The sequence below is a fragment of the Rhinatrema bivittatum genome, chromosome 6 (genome assembly GCF_901001135.1).
Source record: "Rhinatrema bivittatum chromosome 6, aRhiBiv1.1, whole genome shotgun sequence".
Lineage (NCBI taxonomy): Eukaryota > Metazoa > Chordata > Amphibia > Gymnophiona > Rhinatrematidae > Rhinatrema > Rhinatrema bivittatum.
The window spans coordinates 93,970,909-93,996,006 of record NC_042620.1 but is presented as its reverse complement, the minus strand read 5'-3'; the positions used below and the strand labels follow the sequence as shown (position 1 = coordinate 93,996,006).

The following is a 25,098-nucleotide window of genomic DNA, read 5'->3' as shown; positions in this document are numbered from 1 at the left end:
CTCCTCCTATTTTGGGTTGGTCTAGCCAAGTCAGGGAAAATCTTAACAGTTTGACCATTGAATTCTTCTGTATTATTTTGCAAATAACATCTCATTATATTGCTAGCATCTCTTTCCGTCACTAAACCAAAACCTCTACAGCAGAGCTCTCTATAAACTATATTAAATTTTTTAAAGCTTCCATATGATTTCCCGTATTTCTCCTCATTGACTTTATAAGGAAATAAGTTTTATTTATTAACGGAAACTAAGACTCTTCAAATTTCAAACACTCTATCAAATATTTTTTTAATGTGGTTTGAATGTCCTCTCCCAAAACACATGGGTGTTGCGTCCATCGGTCTGAGATGGCTTTGACCTTTGTGCCTCACCTTTCTCTCTGCTCTCCCCACTACCCTTGGGAAGATGGCTACTGCCGCGTCTGTATGCCACTCTCACCAGCGTCTCCAGAACGGCTATGGCAAAGCCTCATGCCATGTTTCTCCTAAGGGCCTCCTAGGGTGCACGACCGCATGCCACCCACGTCTTTATCCACGTCATGACGGGAATCTCTGGGGCATCCCCCTCGAGTGACATCATGCCATCTGGGTATTTAGCCTGCTCTTGTTTGCTAGCTCATCGAGTTAGCAAGGATTATGAATGGATGGAAAGCCTCCAGTCTGAGCTACTCTGCTGCTTCCTTGCCGCTGGAAGCTCTCTCTGCCCTTCGGGGTATTTCTCTAACCTGGGTACCCGCTCCTCAGGGGCCCCTTACTTTCTTTGAGGTGCCTATCTGGGATCAGGTACTCGCTCCTCGAGGGCCTGCTCTCCTGGGCTCGGTGCCTGTGTTCAACTACTTCTGCCTGCTGGGATCTCTACCTATACAACCACCAACTTAGTGAGTAATCTAACTTTCTCAGACTGTCTCATCTACAGCTCTGCTGCGCTGGGAACCTACATCCGGATATCCCTATACAATCTCTGTGATACGGGTCCCCTCTGCCAAGGGTCCCTGGACTGCTACCTCTAGATTACCTCACTACTGCCACCTCTGGTGGTTTCTTCAAGCTGTATAATAAAAGACAAATCTCTGTGTTTGTGTATCTCGAGTCTAGCCTAGTACTGCGGCTCCTCATGGGGCTCCTCCCCGTGGGCATGGTCACCTCCACAGTACCCAAGAATCTACTCAAACACCTCAAAACCATAACAGTGGGAAGTTAAGAAATCTCAAATTCAAGTGTCTGTGAAATTCTCCAGCGATTCCAGTCTTTTGGACTGTATCGCCATATCTTTTATTAACTTAATGTTCACCGTATATACTTGTGCTGTTTTATGCTCCATCTCAGTCATTATAATTCCTAAATCTTTATTTTGACCTCCCATCTTTAGGTCCAGGGCTTGTAACTCCATATCAACATTTTTGTATTTACATTCACAGTCCTTGTCTAGCCCTCCTAGGCTAGCCACAAGGTCCCAAAGTGTGTCCAGGATTACAATAGCTGGTTTAGGGGGTAATTGGAAAGACTCACCCCCTTCCCGGACCGTTGGCAGCCCTGGTGTCTCCGCTGCTTGAACCTCCAGAATCCTTCCTTCTTCCTCCTCTGGGTCCACTGGAGACAAAGATGGTTCCAATACTTCCAGCTCCCTGGCGCCTGTTGAAACCAACAGGCTAGAGGAAAGTCACGGTAACATCACAGGATCCTCATCTTGGCGTCCCCCTCCCTTCAGATGGCTGATGTCATCAACCTGCAAAATTTCCTGGAGGATTGCCCGAGTCGCAGGGGCTGGCGGAGGTTGGCAATCCGGGGGACTGAGAGTGATTTCCCCAATTGGTATCGGAGCTCCCTCTCCGAAAACAGAAGCGGGGACGTCCTCCCCCATTTTCTCCAACCTTGCGGTAGCAAAGGAAGAGATACACTTCTGGCCATCTGGTAAGGCGGGTTCAGAGGGATATACCCGCATCTTACCCTTCCTTTTTGCTGGCATCTTGTATCAGTTAACAGAATTCTAGAGAGTGTCGTTCCCTGCTGCTGCTCACGCCGCCATCTTGGGCTGTGGACCTGTTGTCATAGGAATTTTTAAGAATTTCAAAACTGAGTAAATTCACAGTTCATGCAGGTGGCAGGTCACCCATTGGGATCAGAAGATTTTTTTATTAGTGTTAGCCTAATTCTTCAATCTCCTATCCTTTTTGGAACCAGCCCTAACCTTGTTCGCTGCCATTTATAATAAAGGTGTTCCAAAACTATCCATCAAAGGCTTCATGGTTACCCAAGGTTAAATATAGATGTCAAAAGGACCTTTGAGGAGAAATCATTACAAATTAAATATTGCTGTAAAAAAAAAACACCATTGAAGAATCAGTTTTGGTCACAAAATAACATTGTTCAAAACACATTAAAGAAACAATGTACTTATCATGCGGCAAATTCTTTGTACTAAGGTGAATTTTCAAAGAGTTACATGCATAAAAATGAGCAAAAACGTGAAGCCTGTACTTGCATAATTACAATTAGTATCTTATTAGTATCTTATCAAAGTCAAAAGTACATGCATACTTTACGTTTTGCGCGCTCATATATATGTGTAAAAAAAAGAGTGGCCTGGGGCATTCTAATTATGCATGCAAGTTGCTATTTTAAAAGTCATTTATGAATGTACATTTGTTAACTTACACTCATAATTTTACATCTGCTAATTAACTGGTGTAATTGATATTTGACTAGTTAATTGTGAGTTATTGCCTGGGTGGGAAGTCTGGGTGAACTGCGGGGAGTTCAAGCTGAAGAACCAGGAGAGGCTCAATGATCTGAAAAAGGAGTGGGTAAAGTGGTGGAGTACTTGGTAAACTGCACATGTTTTAAAATATGCCTACTTATGCGCGTAAGGACCTACTTTATTTCTGCGGGTAAAATATGAGGGGTAGATTTTCAAACCGCGCGATTTGGCGTACTTTTGCTGGCACATCAGGCGCAAGCAAAAGTACTCGGGATTTTAGTAGATACGCGCGTAGCCGCTAAAATCCTGGATCGGCGCGCGCAAGGCTATCAATTCCGTATAGCCGGCGCGCGCCGAGCCGCGCAGCCTACCCCCGTTTCCTCTGAGGCCGCTCCGAAATCGGAGCGGCCTCGGAGGGAACTTTCTTTTGCCCTCCCCTCACCTTCCCCTCCCTTCCCCTACCTAACCCACCCGCCCGGCCCTGTCTAAACCCCCCCCCCCTTACCTTTGTCGGGGGATTTACGCCTCCTGGAGGGAGGCGTAAATCCCCGCGCGCCAGCGGGCCGCTAGCGCGCCGGGACGCGACCTGGGGGCGGGTCCGGAGGGCGCGGCCATGCCCTCGGACCACCCCGGGCCGTAGCCACGCCCCCGGGCCAGCCCCCAGAACGTTCCCGACACGCCCCGAAAACGCCACGCGGTTCGGGCCCGCCCCCCTCAGAAAACCCTGGGACTTACGCGAGTCCCGGGGCTCTGCGCGCGCCGGTAGGCCTATGTAAAATAGGCTCACCGGCGCGCAGGGCCCTGCTCGCCTAAATCCGCCCGGATTTGGGCGGATTTAGGCGAGCAGGGCTCTTAAAATCCGCCCCTATGTGCATATATTTAAAAGATAGGTAGGAAGAGTACACACATTCAATGCATTATATAAGCCGACATCCATATGCATGTAATTTCCAAGGTAAAGATATGCATATTTTACAATACAATTGTATATAATATGCCAGGGTTATAAAATACTATCATACATGTACATGCAGCCATATACATATGTATATGCTGCCACGCGTAAGTGGTTGAAAGTTATTCTCAACAGGTACAAAGCATTTCTGTTTCTATAAAATACATGGTAAATGGCTTTATCTTAGCCACAGCAAATGTTATTGCAGTCACCTCAGAAAATATGGAAATGGACATGATAGTAAAGAATAGGGATGTGTAAGAGAAAAAAATTAGTTTTTGTTTTCGGTTCATATTTGGGAGGTTTTTTTCCCCACGTATTTTGGTTCGTGGATTGTTTGATTTGTTTTCATTTGTTAAAAAAAAAAAATGAATCAAACAATTTAGAAAAAACAAAAACGGCCAAAAAAAGAAAACGAGGCCTCCGGGGGCCTCCCGCTAGCCCACCCAAAAAGTGATGGGGCCGGGATCTCTCCTGGCCCCCACTTACCTGGTCAGATGGGGATCCGCTGGATTCAGCCTAGGCCCAGACTGAAGCCTCGGCCTTGCATAGGCCATGCGCGCAGTAGGTCACTGCCACCTCAGCCTACTCAAGGTTTTGACTTCAGCCTGACCTGGAGAACAGGTCCATACACCAAGGCCTTGGCCCGAGCACAGACCCAATGCTGTGACCTAACCCAGAGGCCAGATCCCAGACCCGGAGGTCAGGACCCAGGCTGGCGCCATGACCCAGACCCAATGCCATGACCCAGTCGGAGGCCAGTTCCTGACACCAGGGCCTAGGCCTGGACCCAGGCCCAATCCTGGGGTCTCAGCCAGGAGGCTGGGTCCTGACACCTGGGCCTCGGCCTAGGGTCAGGTCCAGATATGTTGTCCATTGCAGGCCCTATACTTTGGAACGCTCTACCTGAGACTCTACGCCTGACTACTGAAACAAAAAAATTCATACGTGACCTCAAAATGTGATTATTTCAAAATGTCTACAATCTCACTTAACCTCTCTGAAATCATCACTTGCTCCTACACTGACATATTCATGATGAAGCTACCTATAGATCTCTTTACCACTTTCTATCCAACCCAGCACAAATAAATGTATCTGAAACTTCTTCTCTCAATCCCCTTCTTAATATCCCCACTGCACCTTTTGTTAAAAAGCTACCTCATCACAGGCCTGGGGACTTCCGGTTAAGATGGCGGCATGAGAGGGACGCTCTTAAGATCTTTGCGAAAAATTTCTTGGTTTCCTTGAAGAAGTGAAATTATGCCTCCTAAACGCAAGGGAAAGGTGAGGGTATTTCCTACGGAATCTTTACCCTCACCAATCCAGCAAGAAATAGTTCGTTTTTTGTCTGCACCTACTTGTCCAGGAGCCAAGGATACCGCTGGCTGAAGGGGCGAGGGAGAGCCCCCTACGCTCTTAGAGGAGGTGTCACTGATCCCCAATCTTAGAAAACTGCCGGCACAGTGGGACGACGGAGGAGACGGCGATACTGCTTCCAGGGACGCCTCCGTTTTGGAGAGGAGTTTTGCCCTAGATGCGCCGAGGATGACTACAACAACGGCTACAAGCAGCACTACACAACCCGCAGGAGAAGGGGAGATAGCTGCGGGGGAGTTGATACTGCCGGTACAACCAGCCTTGGAAATCGCTGAAAATCCTCCACCGCCCGTCGAAGCAGGTAGGGGGGAAATCAGTGATACCAGCAGCTTAAGGGACCTTTCTTCCCCTCCTACCCTCCCTAGTCCAGCCGGTGTGACCCTACAGGGACTCTGGGACTTGGTCGTAGGGTTTAGGCTGGAGATGAAAAATGCTTATCAAACATTGAATCAAGCTAATGTTAAACAACTTCAAGAGTTGGCCGCTATGGAGTCGAAATTGACTGAGACAAATAGAAGGGTTGTGCTACTGGAAAAGGAAGATGAAAAAACGAAAGATTTCAAAGCTGCAGTTGCTAAAGACCGCCTGAGACTGGATAGACGTATGGAGTCACTCGAAAATAATTCTAAAAGTTTAAATCTTCGTATATTAAATTTTCCTCGTATTGTGGGAGAGACTCCATACGTTACTCTTAAGAAATGTTTTTCTGAAATTTTGGGTTTTTCTGATATAGATGTGCCTATAGTAAATACTTGCCTTTTTTTGCCTATTTCCAATAATAGGTCAAATGAGCCTTTTCAAGGCAATTTGACGAATTTCCTAGAAATCTCAGAATTAACGGTAATTGATAAAGGAACTTTGTTAATTTTGTTGGTTACAAATTATGAAGTAAATAAGACTATGAAAATTTATTTTAGAAAATACCCAGTTGTATACCATGATTCCAATGTAAAAATCTTTCCAGACTTAGCTTTGGCAATGCAACAAAGGCGTAAACAATTTTTAAATTTACGTTCAGAAGTAATAGCTTTAGGATACACCTTACTACGTTTTCCTTGTAAGTGCTTAGGGGCGGATTTTAAAAGGCCCGCGCATGCCGGCGCGCGTAAAGCCCCGGGACGCGCGTAAGTCCCGGGGCTTTCGAAAAGGGGAGGGAAGGGGCGTGTCCGGGGGTGTTCCCGAAATGATGCGGTGTTTCAGGGGCGGGCCCTGGCGTTTCAGGGGCGGGCCCAGGGGCGTGGCGCCCGCCCGGGGGCGTGGTCGATGCCTCTGGACCAGCCCCCGGGACCGGAGGACAGAGCGGGGCTGCCGGCGACACGCGCAAAGGTAAGGGGGAGTTAGATAGGGCCGGGGGGGTGGGTTAGGTAGGGGAAGGGAGGGGAAGGTGGGGGGAGGGCAAAGAAAAGTTCCCTCCGAGGCCGCTCCGAAATCGGAGCGGCCTCGGAGGGAACATGCAGCTCGCGCTGGGCTCAGCGCATGCAGGTTGCACAAATGTGCACCCCCTTGCGCGCGCTGACCCCGGATTTTATAAGATACGCGCGGCTATGCGCATATCTTATAAAATCCAGCGTACTTTTGTTCGCGCCTGGTGCGCGAACAAAAGTACGCGCTCACGTATTTTTTAAAAATCTGCCCCTTAGTGAAAAGGAGAGACAAATATAATATTTTCTTTTCCCCGGAACAATTGACTGATCCTTGGACACTGTGGCAGCTGACCACAGGTACCTTGTGGTCCAGTGGGGGTCCCGGGAGCGATCTCCCGCTCCAGGCCGTCCTGCCACTCCCGGGCCATCGGCTGCCACTAATCAAAATGGCGCCGATGGCCCTTTGCCCTTACCATGTGACAGGGTATCCGTGCCATTGGCCGGACCCTGTCACATGGTAGGAGCACTGGATGGCCGGCGCCATCTTGTGCTCCTCCCATGTGACAGGGGTGACCAATGGCACCGGTAGCCCCTGTGACATGGTAAACAGAGAGTAGGGCTAAATGGAAAAAGGTGAATAGTGGAGTGCTCAAGGGATCTGTTCTGGGACCGATGTTTTTTTTTTTAATATATTTATAAATGACCTGGAAATGGGAATAACAAGTGAAGTGATCAGATTTGCTGATGACACTAAATTATTCAAAATTGTCAAATCACATGAGGATTGTGAGAAATTGCAAGAAGATATTGCTAAACTGGGAGACTGGGCATACAAATGGCAAATGAAATTCAATATAGACAAGTGCAAATTGGTGCACTTAGGGAAGAGCAACCTAAATTATAGCTACAAAATGCAAGTTTCCACATTAGGAATCTCCACTCAGGAAAAGGATCCTGAGTGGAGATGAAATCTTCTGCTCAGGGTGTAGCAGCAGCCAAGAAAGCAAATAGAATACCAGGGATTATTAGGAAAGGACTGGAGAATAAAACAGAGAATATCATAATGTCTCTGTATCGCTCCATGATGCAACCCCATCTTGAGTACTGTGTGCAGTTCTGGTCACCACATCTCAAGAAAGATATAGCAGAATTAGAAAAAGTACAGAAAAGGGCAACCAAGATGATAAAGGGGATGGAAAAATTCCCCTATGAAGAAAGCCTGGAGAAGAGACGGCTGAGGGGAAATATGAAAGAGGTCTATAAAATGAGTGGAATGGAACGAGTAAATGTTAATCAGTTGTTTACTGATTCAAAAAAGTAAAAAGACCAGGGGACATACAATGAAATTACTGGGTAACACATTTAAAACTAAGAAGAGAAAATATTTTTTTTTACTTAACACATAATTAAGCTCTGGATTTCATTGCCAGAGGATGTGGTGAAAGTTATTAGAATAGCTGCATTTAAAAAAGGTTTGGACAAGTTCCTGGAGGAAAAGTCCATTATTCTTGGGATAAGCAGCTTGGAATCTGCCTACGCATTGGGATCCTGCCAGGTACTTGTGATCTGGCTTGGTCACTGTTGATGGACCCTTGGTCTGACCCAGTATGGAAAGCCTTATGTTTGAAATTTTTTTCCAGTTTATAGTTGTGTGGCACCTATGCCACAGAAAGTGTGCCGGCCATCCAGTGCTCCTACCATGTGACAGGGGCCGGCCAATGGCATGGATACCCTGTCACATGGTAAGGGCAAAGGGCCATCGACGCCATTTTTATTAGTGGCAGCCGACGGCCCGAGAGCGGGAGATCGCTCCCTGTGCCCCCACTGGACCACCAGGTAATTTTAAAACGTTTTTGGGGGGGGGGGGTCGGGAGGGTGGGGGAGACTAAGGGGTCAGTTTTAAAGGGTCGGGGTGGGTTTTTTTTTTATCGGGCCATCAGCGCCATTTTTATTAGTGGCAGCCAACAGCCCGAGAGCGGGCGATCGGTCCCAGGGCTTCCACTGGACCACCAGGTGATTTTAAAACATTTTGGGGGGGGGGTTGGGAGGGTGGGGGAAGGTAAGGGATTAGTTTTAAAGGGTCGGGGTGGGTTTAGGGGTTGTTTTGGTGTTCTGGTTTTCCCGCCCCCCCCCCCCCAAATAACCCCCGTTAGTGGACACAAACCCGATTAACGATTTTTCACGATAAATCGGGGGAATTTCTATTGTATCGCACTCTTTAACGATGTTTAATGATTTAAAAAATATCGGACGATATTTTAAATTGTCAAAAAACGATTCACATCCCTAGCATAGAGGTTACAGGTGCTGAAAGGTTTAATGGTAGAAATGCCGGTTTCCTCTTCATGGGATCCTTGAGGGGTTGAAAGCAGTGTGTCAGCACCTGCTGGAAGTGCACAGGATGTGCATAGGGCAAAAGGTTAAGCTGGAACCAGCATAGGAATATTCCAGAGCTCTGGGTCAGCTATGTGTCAGGAGGTGTAACCTGCCTTCTTGACAAACAAGGGGGTACATTCCTTAGGGGCTCGGTCATTTAAGCAGAAGCGATAAAAGACCTTGACTTTCCTGAGTATGGAGCTGTTCCAGATTGCAAGGAAAGAGAGGTGGATGGAGCAGGATTTATTTATTTTTATTTATTTAGACATTTTATGTATCATTGCTCCAAATGAAGATCAATTCGTTTCTCAGAAGGGAGAAGCAGGAGTGCATGGATTTTCCTAAAAAAAAAATAAATCCATAGAGGCTTGAAAGCAGAGGAGAAGAGGTGTTTGGAATTTGAAAGATAAAAAATCTGTGCTTAGCTGAAGCAGGAATTTTTCTGTACCAGGAAGTCAAACTTTGCGAGAGGGAACTTGCTTTTGGGCTCGGAGGCTCCCGATGCTGCACCAGGAGTATGTTTCATTGAGCCGAGCAGGATTCTTTATTTTCAAATTTTTGAAATACACAAGGAAAAAAAACTCCTATACAGAAAATTCAATGTCGCTTAAAGAATCATTACATTTAGTAAATATATAATCATATAATCCATCAGTAATACCGACATTTAAATGATAAGAAAATACTAGCAATTAGGAGGTGGAAAGGAGCAAATTTCATCAGAAAAAAAAATATATATTACTAATCATATAGATAAACTCGCCAGGTTAGCTACCACTTCTACTTTTTACACCTCCGAGCCTGTTGAGGATACAGTGAGGATTCGCCCAGCCAAAAATACTTTCAATTGGTCTGGCTCCTGAAAAACGTAATTGATATTTAAATACCTAATGCAAGCCTTGCATGGGTATTTCAGAACAAACTTTGCTCCTAATTTTTGTACCTCAGGCCAAATTATTAGGAAATCTTTCTACATGTCTGTGTCACTTTGACGATATCTGGAAAAATCCAGATAGGATTGCCATAAAATGAAATTATCAGTGAATTTAGTGATCAAATTATTATTATTCACCACCTGATTTTTTATTTCTACTGTCGCCACAGATAATGTTTTAATAGAGCTTTCTATAGTGCTTAATAGGGGTGTGCATTCGTTTTGAACTTAAATGGAAAACGCAACTTTTTTTTTTTTTTAACTTAAAAAAAAGATGAGGCTTAAACGATCGGATTTCCAACTTATTCAACATAGCTATGTTGAATACGTTGTAAATCGCGATTGTTGATCTAAATAAAAATTTAAACCCCTCACCCTCCTTAATCCCCCCCCCCCAAGACTTACCAAAGCTGGCCAAAAGTTCCGTGAGGGTCCGGGAGCGAACCCGAGGGGAATCACGTGACGTCGGCGCCACGTCAGAGTGACGCGGCGTCACGTGATTCCCCTCGGGTTCGCTCCCGGACCCCTCGTTGGGCTCAAAAGGCTCAGGAGGCCCCCCCAAGCTGGCCAAAAGTTCCTTTTGAGCCCAACGAGGGGTCCGGGAGCGAACCCGAGGGGAATCACGTGACGCCGCGTCACTCTGACGTGGCGCCGACATCATGTGCTCCTTGCAAAGGAGTTCAGGAATGGCGTCCTGACCCCGCTGGACCACCAGGGAGTTTTGATAAGTCTTGGGGGGGGGGGATTAAGGCGGGTGAGGGGTTTAAATTTTTATTTGCACATATGGACATAGACTCAACTTATGGAATTCTCCATATGTCCATATTGACCGCAAATGGGGACCCCCTTTCGACTTATGGACTTATGAACTTAAACATTTGGTCTGCACATCCCTAGTGCTTAACATAGTCAATATCCCTTCCAAGGAAATCGCATTAGGTTTAACAGTCAGTGGACCAAGAGAGAGCTTCCTTAGCTGTTTTGTCCTCTCATCCTCAGCAGCTCCCATGCTCACACCCATACCTTGTATCAATGAAAACTCGGCGAGATGCAGCTCTAGTGGTGAAGAAGCCTTTACAGGTCTTGCCATTTCTCCTGGGCTTTCCTCCCCCAGCCAATGTAACTCGCTGGCATCTGTGGTCTCCTATACGCTCAGCTGCCGTTTTCCCGTCCCAGGCCAATGTCGGTGGCAGCTGTGCAGTCTGTCCTCCATAGAAACCTATTAGTGAGCCTACACACAGGCAATATGGCAGACCAACAACATGCACTGCAGACTGCTGATGCTACAGGTGTGTGAGGCTGTACAGAAACTGTGTGCAACTATCTTCCTGATGCCTCAGTAATGGCCCACATGTGATGGAGCTGTGCTGGCAGTGTGGACAGTGCAAGCTTCAGATTCACCTGAGACATTGTAACAGCTCCCAAGGGGAGGATTGGAACGGGGCTTTTTAGGTAATAAATACGTGCAACGTGTATAGTGGCTCCTCAATCAGCAACCTTTAAGTCCCAGGTGTTGTTACCTGCACTAATTTGGTTGGCATCTGAAACATGGGCAGAAAAAGGCATGGCCTTGGACAATTACCTGCATACATGACCACACAAGGCAGTTGTCATGCCACCCAATATGTCCTCCCCCACTGCCACCCCCCACCCCCCATGTGCGTGCCATTAGCCACATAACCATAGGCAGAGATGGAACTGAGAAAGAAAAGTGTGTCTTATCTATGAGCCAAGTGTCACCATACAGGCCAACCTCAAAATTGTCAAAGAGGCCTGATTGCCTAAGAATAAAGTTTATATCATGCATGGCTCCAGGGTACCTGGCCATCATGACAAAGATGTGCATTTGAGCATCGTAAACCACTTGCCCATTGTTACATGCTGTTATGGATCAACTCCTGGAGAAGGGAGGCGTTAGCAATCTGTTATGAACTACTCCTCCAGAAGGGAGGAGTTAGCAATCTGTAATGAAACAGCTCCTGAGGAAGGAGGAGTTAGCAATCTGTTAGGATCTCCATGAGGAGTTAGCAATCTTGTTATGCTTTGGTTCCTGTAGAGGGAGGAGTTAACAGCTGTATGGGTTTAGACTGCAGAGTAGCAATCTGATATGAGTCTGTTGCTGAAGACTCCTGATGGAGAAGAAGTAGCAATCTGTTACCAGCGGAGTGCTTGGAGAGGCACTCGGCTGTAGAGGAATGTAAATAGGTGGATCCTTGGGCCGATGGCAGATGACTGCTCCCCCAGGAGGATATCCTGAAAGGGACCACTGGCTAGACTTGAGTACGGAGACAGACACAGATAATTCTTTTATTAGACAGGTTAGAAGAACCACCAGAGGTGGCAGTAGTGAGCTGATATGCCCGGCAGGGCTGAAGTCCCTCAGGTCCTGGAACAATGATCCCAGGGTTGAGCTGTAGAGAAACTATAGATAGTTAGTAGGCAGGGTATACTATGTTCATAGCCAGAACTGGATGACAAACTCACATAAGGTCTTTAAGAAGCTCAGTAACTGGAAAGGGTTAGGCCCTCGAGGAGAGAGTACCTGGTTCCAGGGAAAGCTCTGCGAGAGCGGTGGTAACTCACAAATGTCTGTATCTGCGATAGGTTCCAGGCAGTAGAGAATCTTCAGAGTGTTTAGGAACATGGGCCCTCGAGGAGCGAGTACCAGTTCCTATCGGCAATCTGAAATAAAGAAAAGAGAGCGAGGCCCCCGAGGAGTGGGTACCCCTGGTAAGTCCGAGTAGGCAGAGTAGCTTAGGTAGCGAAACCCTTTGCTAACTCGATTCATTAGCAAATACTGAGACCTTTTATATTGGAAGCAGATGATGTCATCTCAGGGGGACGCCCCCGAGGTTCATGCCTTTGCTGGTACATCAATCGGAGCGCGCGCCCTACGTCATCAGGAACATGGTGGGTCCACAGCATCATGCCAGTCCAGGGACACCAGAGGGAGACGGCAAGAAGACGCTGCAGCAGCTAACCGTCTGTCAGCCCCGGAGGGAGTGGCCATAGAGGTAAAGAGGGCAGAGAGTGGGCATCGAGCAGCGACGGACGCAACAGTACCCCCCTTAAAAGGGTGATCTCCTCTTCAGGTACCAGGCTTAGGTTTCAAAGGATGCGCAAGGTGAAACTGATGAAGCATCTCTTTGTCCAAGATATTGGTCTGAGGCTGTCAAGAATTTTCTTCGGGGCTGAAACCTTCCCATTTCAGAAGGTATTCAAAAGTCTTGCCTCTGTTGCAAACATGCAGAATCTCTTTGATCTTGATTTCTATTTCATCTTCAGTAAAGGTGACAGATGGATCTTTAGATTTGGAAGAATCTTTCAGAGTAATATTGATTAATATCAGCAGCAATGGGTAGAGCTGCTGTGGACGTCACTGAGGAATTCAGTGGAAGTGGTGATGTTGAAGAATGTCCAAAATCCACTTCTAAAGATGACTCTCCAGTAGAAGATGATGGATGAGAGATGGTAGTATTTGCAGCAATAGCTAACAGCTATAGGCGCCACTGTGACTTCAACGGAAGTGGCGAGATTAGGGTACGTTCAACCCCACTTCTAAAGGTAATTCTTCAGTAATGAAACTGGAAGCGGTCTTGACTTCAGCAGCAATAACAGCTGCTATGACATCACTGAACCTTCAGTGAAAGTGGCGATGTTGGGGTACGTCCAAAACCCACTTCTGGATAACTTCTTCAGTAAGTAACGGAATGAGGTTTTGAATTTCACATCAATAACTCAGCTGCTATGACGTCACTGATCCTTCAGTGAAGTTGCGATGTTGGTGTGCGTCCAACCCCACTTCAAAGGGTAATTTCTTCCATAATGTAACTGGATGAAATGTTGAATTCAGCAGCAAACGCTTAGCTGCTATGATGTCACTGAACCTTCAGTGAAGTGGCGATGTTGGGGTGCGTCCAACCCCACTTCAAAGGTTAATTTCTCCGTAAGGTAACTGGATGAAAAGGTGAATACAGCAGCAATCTTTTGCTGCTATGGACTTAACAGAAACTTCAACAGAAGTGGCAATGTTGGGGTACGTCCAAAACCCACTTCTGGATAACTCTCCTGTAGATGAACTGGAAGAGAGATGATGGCAGCACCAGCAAAACAAACAGGCTGGTAGCTAGCGATATCTTCTTCGGAACTAATAGTGCTGTAGTGCTTCTAACACGACTTCCGAGTGAAACAATCATAGCAGATATCTCTCAGTTATAGTCCGTGAAGACGGTAAAGATGTAGAGCACCATCTAGTCATGGCAGATCATAGCAACCGCTATGATTATCAGCAGCCAGGAGTAGAATGGCTGTGGACGTCAGTAAGATCCTCAAGAGAAGTGGACATGTAAAGGAACATCCAAAGCCTACTTCAAGTTGTGATGCAATAATGGATCTTCTAATTTGATGAAGGGACTCCTCAGGTCTTCCACAGGACATCTGAGAATAAGGTTGCCTCCTGCCCCTGAGTCCACCAGGGCAGGGGTCCGAACCGTTGCTGGTTCAGAGGTCACAGAGACTGTACGAGAGAGTGAAGGAGATAACACAGTATGGCCCAAGAACAGTCCTCCCACGGGACTTAGGCCCATCCATTTCCCGGACGAATGGGGCATGTAGAGACATCATGGCCGGGCTGACCACAGTACATGCAGATAATAGGTGAGACCTCCTTGAGGCATTTATCATGACATTCTGGGCCCCATCGTGAGAGATCTAGGGATGCCCAGTCAAATTGGGGTTGGTGCACTTGCAGCCAGGGTAACCCCAGGACGATAGGGTGCATGGCCTTTTCTAGTACAAAGAAAGAGATTGTTTCCGTATGGAGTGCTCCAGTGCAAAGCGTAACTGATACAGTCTCGCAAGTTATGTTGCCTGACAAGGGCTCCCTGTGAATGGAAGACAACAGTAGTGGATCTTTCAATTTGATGAGAGGGATCCTCAAGTATTCCACTAAATGTCTAGTAATGAAGATGCCTCCTGCCCCTGAGTCCACCAGGGCAGGAGTCTGAACCGTGACTGGTCCATAGGTCAGGGAGACTGGGAGAGCGAGCGGAGGAGAGGATGCAGTAAGGCCCAAGAACAGCCTTCCCGCCGGGCTTGAGTCCATCCGTTTCCAGGACAAAATGGGGCATGCAGAGACATCATGGTCACACTGACCACAGTACATGCACAGGCCGCATTCCTTCCTAAATCTTCTCTCCTTTGAGGTCAAGTGACCATGACCAGGTTGCATTGATTCATCTGTATCAACAGCAGGAATTGCTGGACCCATCCGAGGTGGAGGGGTACTGACCTGTTTCAACCCAGTTAACAGTTTAGGCCGGAGTTCCTTCACCTTGTCTCGGAGCCGACAATCAATACGAGTAGCTAAGGCTACCAATTCTTCCAGAGAGTCAGGTGTCTGGCGAGCTGCCAGCACGTCTTTCATGCGGTTATCCAGGCCTCTGCAGAAGAGAGTAGAGACTAGGGATGTGAATCGTTTTAGGACGATTAAAATTATCGTCCGATAATTTTAATATCGTCTTAAACCGTTATGGAACACAATACAATAGAGATTCTAACGATTTATCGTTATAAATCGTTAGAATCGTGAGCCGGCACACTAAAACCCCCTAAAACCCACCCCCGACCCTTTAAATTAAATCCCCCACCCTCCCGAATGACTTAAATAACCTGCGGGTCCAGCGGCGGTCCGGAACGGCAGCGGTCCGGAACGGGCTCCTGCTACTGAATCTTGTTGTCTTCGGCCGGCGCCATTTTCCAAAATGGCGCCGAAAAATGGCGGCGGCCATAGACGAACACGATTGGACGGCAGGAGGTCCTTCCGGACCCCCGCTGGACTTTTGGCAAGTCTTGTGGGGGTCAGGAGGCCCCCCCCAAGCTGGCCAAAAGTTCCTGGAGGTCCAGCGGGGGTCAGGGAGCGATTTCCCGCCGCGAATCGTTTTCGTACGGAAAATGGCGCCAGCAGGAGATCGACTGCAGGAGGTCGTTCAGCGAGGGTTCCGGCGCCTCGCTGAACGACCTCCTGCAGTCGATCTCCTGCCGGCGCCATTTTCCGTACGAAAACGATTCGCGGCGGGAAATCGCTCCCTGACCCCCGCTGGAACTCCAGGAACTTTTGGCCAGCTTGGGGGGGGCCTCCTGACCCCCACAAGACTTGCCAAAAGTCCAGCGGGGGTCCGGAAGGACCTCCTGCCGTCCAATCGTGTTCGTCTATGGCCGCCGCCATTTTTCGGCGCCATTTTGGAAAATGGCGCCGGCCGAAGACAACAAGATTCAGTAGCAGGAGCCCGTTCCGGACCGCTGCCGTTCCGGACCGCCGCTGGACCCGCAGGTTATTTAAGTCATTTGGGGGGGGTTCGGGAGGGTGGGGGATTTAATTTAAAGGGTCGGGGGTGGGTTTTAGGGGGTTTTAATGTGCCGGTTTTGCGATTTTACGTTTTTTCGATTTTTTACGATTTTTCACGATATTTTACCCCCCCAAACGGCAACAATACGATTCCCTCCCCCTCCCAGCCGAAATCGATCGTTAAGACGATCGAGGACACGATTCACATCTCTAGTAGAGACATCTAGAGTCCCAGCGAAGTTCTGCTGCAAGAGTCTTGAATTCTATGGCAAATTCAGCCAATGATCTGCTGCCTTGCCTCAAGTCCACTAAAGCAAACCCGGCAACAGACATATGAGCAGGGTCATCAAAAATGGATTTAAACAAGTCCATAAATCCTTCTATGTCCTGCAAAATAGGGTCCTTGCGTTCCCACAAGGTAGATGCCCACGACAAGGCTCTCCCATCTAAGTATGACAGGATGTAGGTGGTCTTAGAGAGGTCCGTGGGAAACAACGAAGGTTGTAAGGTGAAATGCAAGCTGCACTGGTTCAAAAAGCCCCTCGTCTTCTGGAGTTCTCCGGAGAAGCGAATAGGAGCAGCCAGTGGAACAGCAGTCTTTAAAGTTACCTCCTGTAACTGTCCTTCTTGAGTAGAAGCTGTGCCTTGTATCTTCTGTGTGTGAAGCTGATGGAATGCTGCAGTAAGTTTCTCCAAGGTTTCTTGCTATTCTGAGATGCGTTGAGCCAGGCCTGGTATAGCCTGCAAGGCGGAGAGGTGTGCCGGGTCCATGAGTACTGACATCTCATACCTGAAGCTGGATTCCCAGGAGTACTGCTTCTCCAATTTAAGCCGAATCCACTGGAGTTAGCAATCTGTTACATTCTGTTATGGATCAACTCCTGGAGAAGGGAGGAGTTAGCAATCTGTTATGAACTACTCCTCCAGAAGGGAGGAGTTAGCAATTTGTAATGAAACGGCTCCTGAGGAAGGAGGAGTTAGCAATCTGTTAGGATCTCCGTGTGGAGTTAGCAATCTTGTTATGCTTCGGTTCCTGTGGAGGGAGGAGTTAAATGTATGGGTTTAGACTGAGGAGTAGCAATCTGATATGAGTCTGTTGCTGAAGACTCCTGATGGAGAAGAAGTAGCAATCTGTTACCAGCGGAGTGCTTGGAGAGGCACTTGGCTGTAGAAGAATGTAGATAGGTGGATCCTTGGGCCGATGGCAGATGACTGCGCCCCCAGGAGGATATCCTGAGAGGGACCACCGGCTAGGCTTGAGTACGGAGACAGACACAGATAATTCTTTTATTAGACAGGTTAGTAAACCACCAGAGGTGGCAGTAGTGAGCTGATATGCCCGGCAGGGCTGAAGTCTCTCAGGTACTGGAACAGCGATCCCAGGGTTGCTGAGCTGTAGAGAAACTATAGATAGTATGTAGACAGGGTATGCTGTGTTCATAGCCAGAACTGGATGACAAACTCACATAAGGTCTTTAAGAAGCTCAGTAGCTGGAAAGGATTAGGCCCTCGAGGAGCGAGTACCTGGTTTCAGGAAAAGCTCTGAGAGAGCGGTGGTAACTCACAAATGTCTGTATCTGTGATAGCTTCCAGGCAGTAGAGAATCTTCAGAGTGTTCAGAAACATGGGCCCTCGAGGAGCGAGTACCGGTTCCTATCAGCAATCTGAAATAAAGAAAAGAGAGCGAGGCCCCCGAGGAGCGGGTACCCCTGGTAAGTCCAAGGAGGCAGAGTAGGTTAGGTAGAGAAACCCTTTGCTAACTCGATTTGTTAGCAAATACTGGGACCTTTTATATTGGAAGCAGATGACCTCATCTCAGGGGAACGCCCCCGAGGTTCGCGACCTTGCTGGTACATCAATCAGAGCACGCGCGCGCGCCCTACGTCATCAGGAACATGGCGGATCCACAGCATCGTGCTGGTCCAGGGACGCCGGAAGGAGACAGCAAGAAGACGCCACGGCAGCTAACCATCCATCAGCCCCAGAGGGAGTCGCCATAGAAGTAAAGAGGGCGGAGTGAGGGCGTCGAGCAGCGATGGATGCAACACCCATTGATGGAGTGGAAGAGTTTTCTGTTGCTTTACATCTCCTCCCTCTGACGTGGCGGATCGATGGCCACATGAATGCAGTCAATAGCTCCGACAACATTGGGAAAGTGTGTGAAAGCATAGAAACCTCTCTTCAAGTCCGGTTGTTCTTCTTCCACATGTTGTCATCTGCAGCGAGCTTGGCAAGACATGAAGTATGCGTGTATAAGTACACTTGACACTCACAAAATGCTTTTAGGAAGGTTCACCTGGTAAAAACAGATGTTTTTATTGGGCCAGGAATGCTTGGTAGGTGTGTCGGTAATGTTTGCAGTTTTTATTGTGCTCGATATGTGCCGCAATAATAACAAGGCCCACGATACCAGCAACAATAATAACTTTTTGGCCCGTACCATCAAGAAAAAAGGTGTAGGTATTACCCGCGTTAAAGACCTGAAATAACTTGCGATAGCTATCACATGCGGTGCTACCAGCCCCTACTTTACATTGATCCTGCCCAAACTCCACCTACTTTTTTATACTAATTTTAAATTTGCATAAGCATTTTGCGATGTGCTGTTTATTGCATGCCTTACAGCGGTATCATGTGCTATACCGCCGCAACGCACGTGATAATGGCCTATCGCAAAATGATGAATGACCCTGTTAGGTGCTTAAATATAGGAGCAAAGTTTTTTTTTAATATTGGACCCAGTGTTTTTCCAGGTGAAATGAATGTCTAGATGGTCTGGTGTTCGAATGAACATATTTATGTTTTCATTAAGATCTCTAGATATGATATCTCCTGGTTTTTAACTGATTAAGAAAGTCCTCTGATTTTGGATATGAACTGTGGTTAGATTTTGTGTTGCTCCAGATGTCCATATTTGTAATTCCAGCTTTGGACTCTTATTTGAAATGATATTGATCTGTTTTTGAGAGCTGGCTGCACTGATTTAATTTTGCTTGCTTCCATTTCCAGGAACCTATGACAGCTGTGACAGTAAACAAAGTGACTTCCTGCTTTCTTCAGGCATTCTTTTACAGGACTTCTCAGTTCTCTCATCACAAAGGCTTTTCAGGAAGCCCAAGGGAAGATATAACAGTTTGCCTTTTCGAAGTAAACCCTGTTGGCAGTTCGCACTTTCATTTTAACAAATTTTATGGGAAACCAGATATAACTGTTTATAGTGAAATATTAATTAAATGTTTTTCTTCCTATAGTGGAATGATTAAATTTTTTACAGAGTGATTATTCATCGGGTGTAAAAACTCACAGCATATTTTTCCTGGTGTGTGCCAGAGCATGATCTGTTGCTATATTAATTTTGTTCTGAGAAATTTTTTAAATCTGGAAAGGGCGATTCATAAGTATTTTTAAATAAATATATATTTATTCCTATGATGTGCTTTGCATGTTTTATAGCCTATTTTGGGATTGCATTTTGCTGCACTACAGTGGGGCAAAAAAAAGATGTTATTTGAGAAATATGCATATTTAAAAACTTGTACCTTTAAATTTCACAGTATTTCTGGAAAAATAAAAATGATGTTATATTAACAAAAACAAATGGAAATAAAATGTCTGACAGATAACTGGCCAGGAAATGTCAAATAGTTTAGCCTGATTGGTGGCTGCTTTCAGTTCTGCCTCAGAAAATTACACTTTCTATTTCTTTGATTTCAAAGGGCCAGGCCCCTCTTCTTTTCTGAGATTGTGATTTCTCAGAAAAATATGCATTTACAACATCATTCAATGACTCCTTGTCCAAAACTGCTTCCCAAGGCTACAAACCAGGGAACAGATGGATTTGTACCAGTGATACACAACCTGAGGCTCAAAAGATGATTTAGAAAATACTACAGAAATGAGGATGTTAGAATGTGCCTCTTTGAAACTTGGCAATCAACACATAACTACATGTGGAATTAAGAGCACATTATTTAAATGAATATGAGTGACTCAATAATTGTAATTGTGAGGTATAGAATAATTACATTATATCTATAGTACTTGGAATCATCTAGAGGACTATATACTAAAAACATGCCCAAATCAGTGCATCTTCCTTCCTTCCCTCTTCTGATAACCCCCAAAAGAAGAAAAACCATCCTTACCCCCCCCCCCTCACCTTAGCCAATCCTTAGTTCTTCTCTTCTTCTCTATCCCCATTTGACCCTTCAATTAAATATAGGAGTAGCTATTTGACATAGCAAGAAGTTGTTTTTGCCAGTGTATACAGCACTAATGTGCCATGGCTGAAGTGCAAGTCTGCTACAAAAAGAGCTCTATAAGAAGAGCTGAGGCATGTCTGCAAGTTTAATTTTCTTTTTCTTTCCTGGCCTGCAGAATGCCCTCCCACTAGTGGGGCGGGAGACGGGGGAGGAGGAAGAGTAGCACATATCTACTTCTGCTGCTTCCCCCTCTGCTGCCTTTCCTCTGCAATTGAAATTGCAAGGGCCCTATAGTCTTGAGAACCCTGCTGGCCTTGTGCAGTTCCAATTGCAGAGGGAAACTGGCGGAGGAGGCAGAGGTGGCCCCGGGTAAGTGCTGCTTGCAGACGTCTACCAGTTTGAGTTTCAAGACATAGGGGGGAAAGGGGACAGCTGAATGTGCCAAGGGGAGTTGGGGGAGTGACAGATGAATGTGCCACAGGATGCAGGAGGAGAGGTGGGGAGAGGGAAGGGAAGGGGAGGGAAGAGGATTATGCCAGGTCATAGAGGGAGAGGAGTGGAGGGAGAGAGAAGGTGATGATGATGCCAATGGGATTGGGGAGAGAAGGTAATAATAATGTTAGGGGAGCTGGAAGGAGAGGGAAGAGAAGAAGGTGATGATTCATTTTAATTTAAATTACAATTATTTATTATCTGCCATATCACCAGCACATCTGTTCATGACAGAGTACAACATATATATACAACAATTGAAAAATCATATAACAATTATAATATATTAAAACAATGATGCCAGGGAAGCAGGTAGATAAGGTAATGATGATGATGCCAGGGGGGTGGGGGAGAGAAGGTGGTGATGATGTCAAGTGGCTGGAAGGAAAGAGAAGAGAAGAAGGTGATGATGCTGTTGGGGGAGGGAAGTGAAATTGATGGTGATGATGTCAGGTGGTAGGGGAGAGATAGTGATGATGATTAACCTAGGGAGTGGAGGTAGAGGGAAGGAAAGAAGGTAATAATTATGCCAAGTGTGAGGGAAGGGAATAATAATGCCAGGGGGTAGAGTAATAGGAAAGAGAAGGTGGTGATGATACCAGGTGTGGGCAAAAGAGGGAAGGAAAGAGAAAGTGATGCTGATGCTGGGGGGAGTGGGGAGAGGGAAAGGAGGGGCAAGGAAGATGGTGAGGATAATGGGGGGGATGGGGATGGGGCAGAAGGAAGGGAGGGGAAGTTATGATGATGCTGATGGTGGGGGTGAATGGGAGAGGGAAAGAAGGGGAGGGAAATATGTTGATGATGGGGAATGGAACATACAGAAGGGAGGGTAAAGTGATGAAGATGCTTAGGTGATGTGGGAGAGGGAAGGGATGGGAAAGTAAAGATAGTGCTATGGATAGAGGGAGAAGGAAAAAAGGTGATGATGCCAGGGGTTGGGGGAGAGGGAAGGGAAGAGAGGGGACAGTGATGATGCTAGGGGTAGAAGGAGAGGGTGGGGCTGGAGGGAAGTTGATGATGATGATGCCAGAAGATGAAAAGCGAAGGTGATGGCAATACTGGAAAGAGGGTGAGGGAAGGAAAGAGAAGGTGGTGATGATGATGCCAGGGGATGGAGTAGGGAAGGAAGGTGATGATGCCAGGGAAGTGGAGGGAGAGGTAAGGTAATGCTGATGATGAGAGACGGTGGAAGAGAGAGGGCATGGAAGAGAAGAGGTGATAATGATGATGATGTCTGGGGTTGAAGGGAGAAGAAATGGAAAAAGGTAATGATGATAATGCCAGGGAGTTAGGAAGAGAGAAGGGAAGAGAAGGTGATGGTATCAGATAGGTGAAGGGAGGGGGAAGGGAAAAGAAGGTGATGATTCCAGGGAGTGGAGAGAGAGGGAGGTTGAGGGAGAGAAAAAGTGATGCTGATAACAGGGAGATGGAGGGAGAGAGAAGGGAAGAAGTTGATGATGCTAGGGGAGGGGGTAAAGAAGGTGATGATGATGATGATGATGATTATAATAATGCCATGGGTGTGGGGGCAAGGGAAGGGAGGAGAAGATGATGATGAAGCTGAGGGGGAGGAAGACGGAAGGAAATATAAGGTGATGATGCCAGGGGATAGATGTAAAGGAAAGGTGATAATGCCAGGGGTGGGATGAAAGAGAAGTTGATGGTGATGCCACCGGTGAGGAGAGAAGGAAGGAAGAAAAGGTAAGGATGCCAAGGGAGGGGAAAAGAAGATGTTGATGCCAGAGGAGGGAAGAGAAGGTGGTGATGACAGAGATTTGGGGGAGAGAGGGAAGAAAAGAGAAGGTGACGATATGCCTTTTTGAAGTGAATCATCTGCCAGATGTGCCAGGACACAAAAAAGGTTCTGAGTCACTACTATACAACAAATTGCAAAATACTAAAGGATCTCGTAAAGAAAAATAAATATTGCAAAGATTACCAAGTAAAAATGATCAGTTTACTATGATGGAAAATAGTGAGGGGATGTAGAATTATCCTGTGAAGCAAACAGTTACAATGCTTCACGTCACATAAAACGTAATGATATTTTGGGAGTATCCTGCCAATTCAGAACCGGTTACAGTATGAAGGCTATATAGGGGCATCTAGTTATTTTTTTTGTGGAGGGGGGGGGGGGGAGGACGTTCTACTCTACCCGGCATAATCCACTTGCAACTCCCTACCCCTAAAGCCTTCCTTTCATACAACCCCCAATTCAATCCTCTCTCTCTCTCTCTCTCTCTCTCAAACCCTCACCCTTGCAAGATCCTCTATCAACCCCCACCCATCTAACCCTTGAACCCAATGCTTTCCTATCCTCTTCCTTTCAGCTGACCGAACAGTGCTTCATACGGTGGTTGCCTTCTCCACTGGGCTTCAGAATGAGGTTTGAACGCAAGGTGTTGGCATGTCCCATGAGACTATGGGGCCTCTTGCATTCAATTCGGCAGTGTGAAGCCAGCCAGAAGAGGAGGCAGGCCTGGCATGAAGTGTCTCCTTCCTTGGTTGGGCAAAGGGAGGGAGAGAGGGAGGAAAGGAGGTCCTGCTGGAGCAGGGGCTGAGGGCAACACAGGGCCAAAACGCTGGTGTTCCTGCCCCATCTCACCTCTTCTTCAAGAAACCGGGTCTACTTTAAGCTTCAGCAAAATGCTACAGATTTTACACGGACCCCTCACAAATGTCATTGGGATCTCCTAATCCTATGTATGATACCTACTGGACACCCACCAGTGAGCTCATAAACAGAGTAAGTAATCACTAATTGTACGTGTTTGTTTTCACAGACAACAACTCTCATTGGCCTCCTGAAAACTGCCAGACTGCTCCGTCTGGTGCGAGTTGCCCGGAAACTGGACAGATATTCAGAATACGGGGCTGCTGTTTTGATGCTGCTAATGTGCATATTTGCTCTGATTGCACATTGGCTTGCTTGCATTTGGTATGCAATTGGGAACGTGGAAAGACCTTATTTAGTGCATAAAATTGGCTGGCTGGATGCTCTAGGAGACCAAATAAAAAAGCGTTACAACAACAGCACCAGCTCGGGACCATCCATCAAGGACAAATACGTCACAGCGCTCTATTTCACCTTCAGCAGCCTGACAAGTGTAGGATTTGGAAATGTGTCGCCCAATACCAACTCAGAGAAAATCTTCTCCATTTGTGTCATGTTGATTGGCTGTAAGTAGGTTTACTTTATTTCTGGCATCTATCATCATCGGAAAATAATTAAGGACTATGCTTGTATTCAATTAGAAGTGAAAGAAGGGGAGAAATCCTCCATTCCAGGACCAAGAACAGGCTAACCAGCTGCTAAGAGTGGCCACTGGCAGTGAAAAAGTTACCAGAAGACACAAAAAAAAGTGTCAGCATTAGCCTGGCAGGAATTTATAAAACTGGGTTTCTCTTACACCTACATATATTTTAAGTCAAGATGGGGGCCAGTTTTTTAGAAAGGTTTTTTACATAGGCAAACATATATTTACCCGCATAAAATGGGCTATTGAAGATTACCCAGCCTTACTCTGGGTAAAAGTCCATGCGCTGATTCACTGTCAAGCTCTGCACAAATTCTAAAAATTGCCAGCATACTGTGAGTCTGTCTGTAATTGATAAAGTCAGCTAATGAGTAGCAGTGATTCCAGACCTTAGATAAAACTGAACAGGTCAGAGTGGGGGTCATTTATTAAAATGCGCTAAGGCATTTTCGCATGTGTTAAGGGCTTATCGCATGCGAAAAGCCTCGTTAATGCATGTGATAGGCCCTTACCGCATGCGAAAACGTCTTTGACGCATGCGATAGCACCATATCGTATGGTGCTATGCAAATTTGAAAAACAGGAGGAGTTAGGGGCAGGGTTTGCCTGTCTGCGACGTGCTATCACACAGACTTAACCCCGTGCGATAGCTTGCGTTACGGGACATTATGGCCAGGCTCTCTCTCTCTCTCTCTCTATCACGCCCTTTTTGCTATCGCATGCGATACTTATCGCATTTTGATAAATCCAGGCCAGTGTTTGTGGTTATGTGTTTCTTTATCTATTTATTTATTTACATATTTTTGGAGGGCTTCAATTGCAAAATGACTTGCATACAAGTTGCGCTTTGAAAATCAATTAGGGATTGTGCATGTAAAAGTAAGCACAAAACCTCATTTCACGTGTGCTTTTACCCACACTAGCAAGAGGTGTTCTGGGAGAGAGGTGGGGTTCAGCTTTCAAACGTCTGCGTGTAAATGTTCATGCAGAACGTTATGCCTGCTTGGGAACAGACACAGATTTTCAAAGCAGATTTATTTGAGCTGTTATAAAGTTACCCTCTTAGTTATTAAAAACAAACCAATCAGGGATGCC

General features: G+C 46.5%; 1 protein-coding gene across 2 annotated transcripts in view; it reads left to right on the top strand.

Annotated features, from left to right (window-relative positions):
* Positions 1 to 25,098, top strand: part of KCNH7 (potassium voltage-gated channel subfamily H member 7) — a 324,631-nt gene that overhangs the window by 134,219 nt on the left and 165,314 nt on the right. For both annotated transcript variants that reach the window (XM_029605617.1, XM_029605618.1), the window contains one exon: positions 23,530 to 23,926. In XM_029605617.1, coding sequence (XP_029461477.1) covers positions 23,530 to 23,926 — 397 coding nt within the window. The remainder of the gene's footprint in view (positions 1 to 23,529; positions 23,927 to 25,098) is intronic.